Source organism: Pezoporus occidentalis, unplaced genomic scaffold (genome assembly GCF_034315485.1).
Source record: "Pezoporus occidentalis ecotype Australia unplaced genomic scaffold, CSIRO_AGI_Poc_V1 ctg40, whole genome shotgun sequence".
Classification (NCBI taxonomy): Eukaryota; Metazoa; Chordata; class Aves; order Psittaciformes; family Psittacidae; genus Pezoporus; species Pezoporus occidentalis.
In genome coordinates, this window is record NW_026915725.1 from 3,587,822 (window position 1) to 3,601,401 (window position 13,580).

At 37.4% G+C, this 13,580-nt stretch overlaps 1 protein-coding gene across 2 annotated transcripts in view; it reads right to left on the reverse strand.

Annotated features, from left to right (window-relative positions):
• Window positions 1–13,580, reverse strand: part of PLXDC2 (plexin domain containing 2) — a 259,999-nt gene that overhangs the window by 111,372 nt on the left and 135,047 nt on the right. For both annotated transcript variants that reach the window (XM_062633687.1, XM_062633688.1), the window contains 2 exons: window positions 12,721–12,867; window positions 7,856–7,925 (listed from right to left, as the gene is read on the reverse strand). In XM_062633687.1, coding sequence (XP_062489671.1) covers window positions 7,856–7,925; window positions 12,721–12,867 — 217 coding nt within the window. The remainder of the gene's footprint in view (window positions 1–7,855; window positions 7,926–12,720; window positions 12,868–13,580) is intronic.

Sequence of the window (13,580 nt, forward strand, 5' to 3'; positions counted from 1 at the left end):
TTGAGGTGCCTTTTTGTTTCTTTGTTACTCCTTCCGTTATTAACAGTGGTAGAAATGCTCAGGCAGCATCACCACCATAAAAAATATTTCAAATAATTCCTTTGTCCACTGTTCAGGAATGTTCCTCTACTGAAGAATGATTTGTCAAATTGTCTCACAAGATTTTAAAAGAGTCCTTATAAATTCAAATGCTTGCTACAACTTCAGCAGGGCTGGCTATGTGTGTCCAAATTCCCATCCTCAGATAAATGTCAGAAACTCACTACAGGATAACTAGGAGTCATTGCCTCAAGTGTCTCTGGAATAGTCTGCTGCCCTGCTGAAATTTGTCAGTGCTTTGGGTCTGTTGCTTGCTGTGGAAGTGTCTGACAGGCTGTCTAGTTTCCAGATTTCTGAGCAGTAAGCAAAAGGAATGAGATAATACATGGATTAGTTCTTAAAGACCCATTCCTACTCTGCTTCAAAACCTTTTGCACATTTTTGTTGGCTCCTACTGCTGTTCTCCCCATACACACCCATCAGCCCTCTAATATCCTTGGTTATATTTGGCCAATACATGCTGTCTTTGGCATTCCAGGTTGTTTGAAACATCCAAAGCATTTTATTTTCAGTGCTATGATTTGACTGCCTAAAAGATGCCATTTTAGCTATCTTTTAACTGGTTTAGCAGTTACAAGCTGAATTTTCAATTAATTTTCTTCTCTGTAGCATCTTTGAATTCCAGTTTCTCCTGACTTCCCATATTTGTGCATTTACTGTTACACAGGGGTAGGTGAACATTTCTGGAGCCACTTTCATGCTAGCTGGTAAAATGCCTCAATAGTCAACTCAGCTTTATAAACCTAAAAATGTAAACATCTATATATGAGCTGACCACACCAGACCCTTTGTAGCTCGCTCTCTCTCTCTCTCTCTCTCTCTATATATATATATAAATTGATACATAGACAGAATTAGACACAGGATGCCATTCATCCAACTTAAAGGTCTGCCTTCAGTGTTCACAGACTTGCTGTGTCATTACATGTCTGTTGACTGGATATGAACTTAGGCTGACAAACACAGATCTAGCTGTTGGCACAGCTAGAGAAATTTTACTCTTCGTATATAACCTGTTTGTTTTACTTCTAAGATTTCCTGCAGGCTATGCTCATGCCTGTAGTTCATAGCAGAGTTATTTCAGACTGCACTTTCATTGAATAGTGTCTCTCCCAGCACTACTGATGATCAACCCATTGTGAATTAGCTATGCTTTCACAGAGCAATAACCATGTCACTCAGTCCCCTTTGCTTTGCTTCAAATACTAACATCCTCTTTCTATGTTACTTTTTATTTCTTACTTCCTGATAACATATGTTTTATAAGTTATGCTTGTAAGGATGTGTCTTTTATATTGAATTTTTCATGTGATATCCAGGCAATTATGGACATGTTCAGAGGTTGCTGGAGTAGATAATGATCTTTGCCTACTAGAAGTTACCAGGTGGTTGTTGTTCAATTTACAGTCCCTTATACTCCTGCAATTCTGTGGTTTTCCTAGTGTAACTTACCTACTATTAAGCATGCTGATTTTCATATTTTTCCACATGGAAGCCTGTCACAATTATTTGTTTTGTATTCTTCTATTATTTATCTAGTATTCTTGTTTCAAATTTCACATATCTTCAGAAATACACTTATTTCCAATATAATAACCTGCATGATAGAGAATATAGAGCACCAAAGAAATGCAACACTGAAGTTTCACCTTTTCACTCACACCTTTCTTTTTCTTTCGCCACTCATCTGTGCTCCTCAATACCAGTACAACAGCTTCCCCACTGGAAGCTACTGCAAACATTGCCAGTGTATTAAATGGCTATTACTTATCCTAACAGCAGTGACCTCCAGCTTGATTTCTCTCTCCATCTGTTTCTTCTGAAGTTTTTTCCTCTAAATTTTCTGGGACAATACAATCTCCTTGCTACAATCCAGCACTCCTTGTCAGTTGAAACCACATCCAGCTATACTCTTACCTTTTCAGTGTAGAAACTCTTCCAGCTCATTTACCTCAGAGGGCCCCTGGCTCCTTAACAGAACACTGCAACTCCAGCAGGAAACCTCCTCTTCTCACTCATCCTGTCCCCTAATGGTCAGCATCTTCTCATCCTGGTACAGTTCATCTAGTAGCATTAATCTCTGTAAAAACCTAACTCAGACTTCCACCGAGATGCCTACAATCTGGGTGAGTCCAGCATGGGTTAAGCAAATTTCCAGCTCCTGCCTTCAATCCCATTCATTTAGGTTCCACATTTTGCACAGATCAAAATTTTCTGTTGTCAGTCCCATACAGTAACATGATAACCAGATTTACCTTTGAGGCATTAACGGGCTTGGGGTTTTGTATTATTCTTCTTTACATGTCCCCTGTCTGCTAGATTCCCAACAAATATTAATAATAGATTATATATATACTTCAGCTGCCCAAGATGCCAACCTCAAAAGCAATTATGTCTTCATACAATGAAAGCTCTTTGCTACACTTAGATGGTACAGTTATGCCTGAAAACTCTATCAGTGTACTCAATGTTAGCTACAGCAGCTATCACAGTAGGCAGACAATATAGGAAAGATAACTACAGTATTGACAGTAATAACTGAATTTTCCTTATGATGTAATAATACATTATTTTTCTATCAATTCTAGATACAAATAATGCCTCAATCTCAACTGCCAAGGAATTAATTCAGGAAGATTGCATAGGCTTATTTAAACCAGCATGAAGATGACAAAGTTATAATAAAAAAAAATGTAGTGATAAGAATGTTGCTGAACTGATCCTAGTTCAAAAAGCAGCACAAATTACTACATCAAAATAGGGTAAACACTACCTATAAAAATATGACTGCTATTGAAATAGACAAATTTACCTTCAAAAAGTCAAACGACATGTTAAAAAAAGAAAGACTTGAAGATACCTTGAAGGATTCCCTAATAAAATATCAGAAGTGTACCCATGCCAAGTTGTCTGCACTGTCCAGTAAAATCTGGCAGACGTAAGGTATTCTCTTATAAACAACTGCTTAACTATTTCCTTGACAGAATTCCAGAGAAAAGTTCCATGACCATATATTGTTTTCCCAGTATATGATAATACAGAACTATTTTTTTATTTGCTGTTTCCCTTGCTGCTTCCAAATATCTATAGATAAATGTGAAAATAAAAAATGTTTTATGTTACTCAGCAGTTTGGTTCTATTGAATGTTCTTGATTTACAGGTTTATACAACAATACTCTGTTATTCCATAGATAGTACAGAGACTAAAACTGCTTTAAGACCCCTCATGAACTCTGATGATTTGAACTATCAGGATAAACTCCCAAATTGAAAATTAAAACCTTTTTTAATCCCTGTGCTGGTTTTGGCTAAGATAAGAGTTAATTTTCTTCATAGGAGCTAGTATGGGGCTATGTTTTGGAACACCACCATTGATAAATTCAGGAATGTTTTTATTGATAATACAGGAATGTTTTCATTATTGCTGAGCAGCACTCACACAGTCAAGGCCTTTTCTGCTCCTTACCCTACCCCACCCCACCCCACCACCAAGGGGGTGCACAAGAAACTGGGAGGAGATATATACAGGGCAGCTAACCCCAACTGACCCAAGGGATATTCCATACTATCTAATGTCACACTCAGCGTGTAAAGCTGGGGGATGAAGAAGGGGATGTTTGGAATGATGATGCCTTTCAAAGTAACTATTATGTGTGATGGATTCCTGCTTTCCTGGAGATGACTGAAGAGCTGTCTGCCCATGGGAAGCAGTGAATTAATTCCTTGTTTTGCTTTGCTTGTGTGCACAGCTTTTGCTTTATCTATTAAACTGTCTTCATCTGAACCCAAGAGTTCTCTCACTTTTCCGATTCCCTCCTCTATCCCACTGGCTGGGGTTAAACCACAACAATCCCAGGCAACAAATATAAAGTTCAATGAAAATCAATAATAATCTGGGTTAGCTACCACCCTCCTCTGCAATGCTGCTACAACCATACCAATAACATAGAGAAATGTAACAATGAAAGATGCCATACAAGGAAAAATATTGCTAAATAATTTACAGTATCTGATACAAAGCTACACTAGGAAACATAGACCAATAAGCAAAAAAATAAGCCACAGAAAATAAACAAGAGGAATTTACTGCCATGAGCATAGAAAATTAATACAACCAAGTATGAAGCATTGCTGCATGTTAAGTAGGATGCAGGACCACAGAACTTCCAGGTCTCCTGTGAGAAGGGCTGTGTTAATGCCTGGAGAGCTGAAGCACAGAGGAGGTTTTCCCACCTCCACAGCCACAGGGATGTCAATGACTGGCAACAAAGAGATTTCATGTACTTAGCTCCCTGACATTCACAACATGACTCACTAATTAGTGGCTTATTACAGACATAACCACACTTCCGGCCTGTGGAGCACCAACTTTAGAAAGTTTCCTGGAAAACAAAACTCAGCTTCTTACGTTATCTACTATTATTAAGGCTTTGATTGCTCTTCAGAGGTTGCTTAAAAAAATGCTCCCTATAGGAATGTGGGGAGATGGATGTTCATACCACAAAGAACCATAAATTAAAACATTTCTATGTTAATCCTACTATAAGATCTCTTATATACTAGTTACGAATTCAATAGCCTTATCAAATACAAGCTAAGAACAACAGTGAATGAAGACCTCGAACTAGTTATTTTAACTCCCTGTCCTTCCTTTCCTAATCTGCCATCAGATCATCAAAACCATTTGGAAAAGAAAACAAATATTAGCCAAAGAGAGGAAAAGAAAAGAAGAAAAAAAAAAAAGAAGTTGAGTTTTACACAACAGCAATTTCAAAGTCATCTTAACTAACTTGGAAACCCTACTGTGCCACAATGCACCCTCCATGAAGAATGGCAGAAACCATTTTGGTAGACATTTTTATTGTGACAGGGATTTAATGTGCCATTGTCCTCAACTTTCCTTTCAACAAGGTTATTTGACTTATGATTCAGAAGTAAAAACAGTTTGTAGTGTTGTCATTAGCAAAATTAATCATATACTGCTCTCCAGGAAGTGGACATCTGTCATGTGGGACGCCTGTACACATTAACTCTCTCATGCTTTGGATCTCATAACCACCTCTGGAAGTAGTCCAGATCTATAATAACAGTAATACCGTTGCAGACCTTGATTACTAAGGAATAATAGAGCATACAATATAAAGGGCACATGGAACCTCTTTTCATCCTTTGTTGCCAGGCTATAAGCCACATTGTATATATTAGGTTTGTGTAGCAAGGTTTTGGTAGCAAGGGGGAATCGTTATTTACAAGGTTTGTCCTGAGGAGCAACTGCTGCACATACTGTAGCCCTGCTTCACAGGACACTGACTGCTGATGGGAAGTAGAGAATAAAATATTTTGCTTTGTTAAAGTGCCTTTATCTTGATCCATGAGGGTTTTGTTTTCCATCTTATTTTCGCTATCTCTGTCCAGCTGAGGAGGAGAGTGATAAAGCAGCTTGGTGGGCACCTGATGTCCAGCCAAGGTCACTGTACAACCAATGACTTGTGACAAAGTTTTCAAATATAGCCAGAGCAAAACATTTGTCAGAGAGCTAGGACAGAAATAGATCAATCTTTTCCCTCTAAATGGGTTTAGGAATAAAAATTGTAGAAAAGGTTTTATCCTGTCCTTGATCGACAGGATAACTTACAGTTACTGGGCTTTATCAAGATACAATTTTTCAAAGCTATTACTGACCAGATCCTACTTTTTCATGCCTAATTTTGAGGCTGAAAATCATGGAAGTGTCATATAAAGACAGAAGTATCCCTGTGCTAATGTCAGTGGCCTTGAGTAAAAGGACTGATGTTAAAGTCCTATTTAGCTCAACAACATTCACAGATTATTCACAGCATGATTTTATTTAGTAGAAATGGAGCAAAAAGAAAAGCAGAATCATCATTGTGTGCTTTAAGAGCAAGAGCACTGTAGAGCTGCATCTATTCTTCTATGCTTACATGTTTTAAAAAGTAAATTAAATAAATAAAAAGCAACAACCCAAACAAAACAAAACCCCAAACCACCCAAATTTCCCAAATGCTCTACACCAAGAGGAAAAGGAAAAAGTTTCCCTCACAACGTATTACTACAAAGTTCTCCTTGGGAGCTTATCTTTACTCCCAAGACTTTGGGGGCAGATGGGGGGACTGATGACTGCAGCATACTAGTGACAGCAGTGGTAAAAATCCATTAAAAGGGAAGGCCCAGCAGAATGACCAGACATGAAAAATTAATTGGAGGAAGAGTGAACCTTATAAATTTTTAAGGAACCAAGTTCACTCATGAGAATAAGGGCATATTTCCAGAATGATCACTGTCTCCACTACTACTATTTTAGCTGTGCAGGATGCATCCCAACCCATTTTTCCATGCTACACAGATCATGTACTTTTTTTGGCACTGGAACAAACGCAACTCCTCTACTAGAAAAATACAGATCTAGGCATTGATCATCAAGCACCAAAATGAAACTAAAACCAAAGCAGAATGGAAATCAGACAAGTCTCAATCAGTAGTTCATGGCTCATCTGATCCAAATCAGCATCAAAATGTCACTGCTGATCAAGAAGAGAAAACCCTGGTACTGAAGTCACCCATAAGTCTGCATATTTTTCTATCATTCTGACTGCAAATCAACCATTTAATAACACCCTTTATTCAGCTGTTCCCATCTCTTATACTCTTCCACTTTTATAGTAAAATGAGGATTCAAACACAGAGAAATCTTTGTTCCAGCTCCTACTCTTGTTGAGACAGTAGCTGCAATTCTTCCCTAATCTTTAAGTGACACCACCCCCATTCAGAACTCCGGTGGGACATAGGCATCCCCTACTTCTGGCCAGATGGCCACCCATAGCATGAAGAGAAATCTTGATTAGGGTAGGATTTGTCGTGGTGCTGGTGGCCCCTATCTCTGTCTACTTGGCCTGTCTCAACTCTAAGGAAGAGCAACACCAGCCAGAGTCCATGAACTTGCTGGACACATTCAAGGATGAGGGAATGTTATGGGGTGTATGGCCTGTGATACTGCCCTCTGCCTCCCTGTTCTCATTTTTTGATCATCACTCCTCCTCCTTTTTCTTATTTGTTGTCTTCCATATATTTCATTTTTCTCTGGTCTCCTCTTTGTCTTTCAAGGAGGTGGAGTGGGAGGTTAGCTGTTCCTAGCACAGGAGATCAATGTGAGCAGGAGTGGGAGGGAAAACCTAACCACGAGCCATCAGTGATTCCCAGAACTATAGGACTAAGAGCTTAAGATGTACCATACCTCCCATCTTACCCCACAGACGGGGGAGAGGAATGCCATCATACTTTTACAGACACTGTACCACACCAAGGCAGTACACTAAAATGGGTTTGCTTACCAGGTGACAAGTTATGTACTTCTAGCAGCACTTCTTATGTTTGGATAATAAATGCCCGGACCTCATGCAGGCAAAAACTGTTTCCCTCCTTGTTTTGGCACCAGCAATACCTCTGAAAATGCAACTTCTCCAGACAAGCACAAAAGATTTCTGGGGGGAATATCTAAACAGAAAATGTTTAAAAGTAAACAGTTTTACGATGAGAGAGTTTTAGAACAGTCCAACTTCAGCACTTGGAGGTTTTTCATCATATTGATATTTTGTATGTTTCCTTTTGTGGAAAGCAAAATCTCCTAAACAAATACTGCAGTTTGTCTCTTGACATATACAGGTGTTATAAAAGGTATTTTTAATAGGTGTAAGAAACTCTTCTCGTATTACTCAAAGTGGTTAGAAAGCTACTTACCCCCAGTTGCCACAGTAATTTCACGGAGAAAATGGCCATAAAATGGAAAATCGAAGGACAGATTAACTCTCTGAAAGAAACAGCACCAGAAAATAATATCGATATTGTGCAGACAGGCAAGAGAAAACAAAAAAAAATTTCCCCTTCGAATATCTGTTTCAAGGCTTTTTATTTTTCACTGGAGCCTTGCTAATCTTAATTTGGAATTGCCAATAGGTAACTGGAAACAATTCTGTGTAGCACTTAAACACCTGAAAGCAGTGACTCTTCATAACTGAAGACTTCAGAAGATAAAATACATCAGCAGGCATTATAACACTTTCATAAGAATAAAACTAATAAAGATTTGTAGAGTTTTTCCTTGAAAGAGTGTTGCTTTGACCTCTTAAAAGGAGACATCAATATTTCAGCCTTACCAATACCTAAGTTTTACAAGATGCCCATTCCCTTTGCTGTGGGTTGTTAGCTCCTTTGCCACATGCTCTGTCAGGTTCAAGTGCTCTTCCTGACATCCTGTTGCTACCTGGGTGCTTATCTGATGAAGGCTGGTTACTGGAGACCAATCCACCCATCAAACCCACATGACACCAGTTCCTAAACCTCTCTATACTGCTTATTAGGAGCTGAAATTATTTATAAATAAATATGCAATGGAAAATTAACAAACTTTACCTATGGTGTTTACTGAAAAATAAAGACTTTTTTTTTTTTAATTTTTCTCCCCAGTCAGCCTACAGATGACTATTCTCTAGTAGCTGAACTCACAGCAGAGAACTGTAATTTGGAGAACAGACTCTTCTCCTCTCCTAAGCTTACCATAAACCACCATTCAAATTCAAACTAATTTTCCCTCTCCATATGCGGCCCTCTCCCACTTATTCCACTCCTTTCCCACAGCTTACTGATTACTGTGGCCACCAGTAGCTATCACCTGGTGTACTATTTGGCTAAGCTCTGAAGAAATCTGTAGTTATGACAGAAAGGAGTTCTGAAATTGCTGTAAGGTCTTTTCACTGTTTAAATGTTATATCCAATAAACAAAAATAATTTCCAGAATGGCCTGAAACCCAAACAGGAAGACGGCATGCAGCCCATTATTATTATTTGTTATTTAGGAGGAATTACTACATTAAAAATTGGTGTGAAGATGGGTTGTTGTCAATTGTCCCGCAACCCTAACCTTTGATGTCTCCCTTTAAGAAAGAGTAACAGTCAGTTCATTCAATAAAGGCAAAATGCTTCCCCCACTCCTTTTTCCTTTTTATTCCCTACCATTATTTCTATCCTGGGTTTAACATTTTCAGATTATATATGATATTTCTTTGCTCAGGAAGAATTGTATTTACAACCAGTAGAAACATTTAAAGAATTATTTAGCATGAAATTAACAGCTGAAGAGTTACAGTAACTTTAAATTAGATTTGCTTTCCACTTAAGTGGAAGACAGAATTTTGACAGGATTTATTAACACTTTTTTTGTTTTTAATTAGAATACAAAATCCATTTGCATTGTGTTAATTGGACTGAGTAGGGTTATAATGACCTTTTCTGTATATACATAAACACGGATATACAACTGAATATTTCTAATCAAAATGGCATACACAAAAGCTCATGAATGAACTTTAAATTTTTTTTTTACCATGTTCTAAAAAGTTTTCATTGCTAAGATATATGTTGTATTTATTATGTATGTGGTCCATTTAAATTATGCCCTTGCTCTACCAAACATGATATATTTAACAGGGTTCTTGAAAATTGATATTCTAACCAATATTCCATCTTTTCTTTATACAGTATTGTCCATTCTACCTATCAGCATCAGCCTTCTGAATAACATGATAATGATTAAACTGCTTCAAAAGAAAGCTGTGACCCTTAACAGTCTCCTAAATTGCTATAATACAAATATTAGTATAAAGCTATTTGTCACAAAGACTTGATCCTTTGCCCACTCAAGCCAGGTATAGACCTCCCCTTGATTTCCCTCAAAAAGTGATGCATTAAATTCTGATAATGTAAAAATGTTTAATATAGACAATTGTTTAGAATAAAGAACTGACAATATTTAATGAGTGTTAACAGCCACTAGAAATAAATGTGGTTTTCCTTTTGCTGCTAGAAAGCATACCTCATTTTTCAGAAAGAATATCCGAATTTTCAACCACTGGAATAAAAATGTTTTTCTCCATGCATAAGTGATGGAATAGACTGACCAAGAACTGAGTTTCAAGCATCTAGTATATTTTATTTCCCATATCTAGTTCAGTGACTGAGTAATCAACTATTAGATATCTAAGCATCCAAGCCAGGCCTAACATTTTATTTTACAGTTAAGAAGATGGTGGCAACATATTGAAAACACCACCACCCCCCCCGCCCCGTCCTTAGTGACATAAATCCTGTAGTGGTGCTAGACATTTTAGTTGTTCCATTAATATTTGTGTGTTACTTTCCCCAGACAATGACTATGCTGTTTTTAGAGCCAAACCATCTCATGGATCCTCTTTTTATTACTTTTCCTGTAGAAGCACAGCCAACTGGCAGCTGGTGGGAACTCTTAGGACTACATACTTCCAAATGAAAGAAAACACACAAATTTGGTGTGAAATATTTAGGATTAAAAGAATCCCTGACATTAGTAGAAAAAATCATTAATACTTAGCATATATTTAACTCCTTGTTCTACTGTCAAATTGTAAAAAAGTCTTTGAAAATTATCAGTATGTAAATCACGAAGTCACAGGAAGTTGTGCAAAATGGCCCTTTAAAAAGAGTAATAGCAAATTTTATGAAAAAAAGGGAAGAGATTTATGCTTAGTTATGCATGATCTGCTCAGAATATATGATTCTATATTTGTTATAGGGTTATACAGAACACAGTTCTTATATAAACAAGTGTGTTGTGTAATACACATGGGTGTCAATTGCTCAGATACATACAAAAAAAAAAAACCCAAAACCAAAAACAACAACAACAACAATTCCAGACACATAAATAAAATACAAAGTTTTAAAGGATGACACACTCTAAAAGTGTGTCTGGAGGAACATAAAACTAATTTCTGAAAAAGAGGTCTTTAAACCAGTAGGTAGATACGGCTGCAGCCACTTGAGTTCACAGTCCAGGGTACCTGTCTAAGGATGAAAAGAGATGGACACCAGTGTGTTAAACTGGGACCACAGCCTTCTCCACTACAGCTGTCAGAAAGGTGGAGTGGGCACTTGATATTCATCAGAAGTCTTAAACCACTTGTTTTGGGGAGAAACAGCTGAAGTCCTCACGCTGCCAAGATGCCCTCTGCCTTGCTGAATGTCCTCCACACTGATACCATGCCCAGATTGAAAGCATTGGTTCATTTTAAACCTCTGGTTCAATAACTGAAAGTGTCCCCCTTGGAACTGACACTTTTAAGCGTATAATCTCAGGGATCCAACCGGACACAAAAGTGCTTAAAACAAAAGCGTAGAAGGATGTCATCTTTACTAATCATTAAACAGTAGGTTAAAATTTCTCAAAGGAATCTCACTAATGTTTAGGTCCCAATTCTCATGAATTACTTTTATTAGCAAAAGGTGTTTTATCTTATATAGATAATTCTAATATGTTACATTTTTTTACATGTTTCCATTCTCTTCCCTCGATCCCAGATGAAGAAGACAAGGCAGAGAATACAGGTCCTCTTTTAGGTACCCTTGAGGTTTTTTTCTCATTAGAAACAAACTGTCTTGAGAAAATAGATGATACAGTGTTTTATTAAATCTTCAAAGATATATAACTGCCTAACCCTCTGCATTTGCGTTATCCTTAGTATTTTTGGCTATGAGGAGTATGTTTGATATATTGGACTTATTATTGGATTTATCACTACTCTGTTTTTTTGTATTTGAAGCTAAATACCACAGTATTCCTTCTTTCTGCCTTTCACATTCCTCTGAGCCAGTCACCTAGCTGGTGCCAGGGGGATAACAGATAAACTGAGAGAAAAGATGAATTAAACTTGGCTTTTCTCTCAGCTTTAGAACTGTTAAACACACCTGCCTCTTTAAAAGCTTTTAAATAAGGCATTAACTAGATTTTGTTTTTAAACTGGCAAAACCCGAGGACTTTTTGTTGTAGCTAAGTTGGCGAATGGATGAAGAAAGAACCTCCTGCACCACAATTCCAAGTTGTATTTTTCTGTATTTGATTTGTGCTAATATTGGCTCTTTATGTATGCAGTTTCCAGCCACAGGTGAGAACTGAGAACACATTCTATAAATCATACAGCATTCCACTTAACTTCTAAGCATGTAAGCCCATTATTTTCATACCCATTTTACCAGGCAGCATGATTACAATAGGTTAAAAAAGATCATTATTTGCATTCTGTGATATTTCTTTGTTAATGCCCTGAAACTGCAATCACATCTATCACTTCTGTTACTATCTGACATTCGGATTAATTTCCTCAGTTCTCCCAACAGAAAAAAAAAAAAAAAGTGCAACAACTCCTACAAAATGGAGTGCAAATACATGCACCCCATGGGAGACAAACTTGAGCAACCTAATCCTGGACCCAGTTCTGTTGCTATTGAAGTCAGTGGCATTTCCTCTGACATCAACAATACAACTAGTTTATTGTTTCACAGTTTGTGATCCTTAAGAACAGAGGAGAATTTTAAATATAACTGTAAAGGTATCTCTGAAGGACTGTCACAGTAGGTGCAAAAAGGCAATTTGGAGTCACTGCAATGCTGTGCAGACTTCCACAGTTTGATTAAATTCAAAGATAAAGCTGTGTGAACAATACTTAATAATACTGCTGCTGGTCACTGGTGAAAAATATCTGTCAGTCAAAGAAGAAAAAGGTATAAAAACTTACTGCTGCTTGCCGATGGGTATTGGAAAGGATTCCATGAATCTTTACTTTGTCTTTTTCCATTTGGTCTATATTGACCCACAAATCCCGGCTGGTAGAATCGTATGGGCCATAAGTCCTTGAAGTATAATAATTATGATCTGTATCCTCCTGAAAGGGGGAACAAAACCACAGGAAATATAGATTAGAATGGAAGATGAACCTCAGTTTTCTACAAAACTTACCCTTTAAATACTGAGTCCTGTTGCTCTTGGGAGTAGCAGCAAAGAGTACACTGCAAGTCAACAATGAAGTACAAATTGTGAATGTGTTGCAGAAGACAGCTCTGCTCCTAACCACAAGCAGCTGGCAAGGCAGTTACCTCATGCAATCATCTTATATTATGATTATAATGTTTACTATCCTCAAATCCCAAGTATACAGTTCCTGTAACCACATCAGTGAAATCTATGGCAAAACGTTTGATGGCTTTCAAGGCAAGATGGCCAGCAAATTCCTGTAATAACACCCATGCTCTAACAAAGTGATGAGCAGTACTCAAAGCTAACACCTGAACAAGAAGTTGCATTTTTTAGCATTTCTAAATATAACTTACTAGAATACCATTGATAAGAACATCAATAAAAATCCTAATAGCTACAGGCTTACAGTGCTATTTCATTTTAAATCTCCAAAAGATTGTTCTACTGTACAGTTTTTACTGTACATTCACTGTACATTACACTCAGAGAGACAAATAAATGTATATTTGTGGAAGAAAGATTCCTCGTTCTCAGTCTTTAAAATGATGGTAGTTGCTGTCATGCTTACATTACAGCAAATTCAGATGTAAAACACATGAAGCCTACATGTGCCATGGGAGA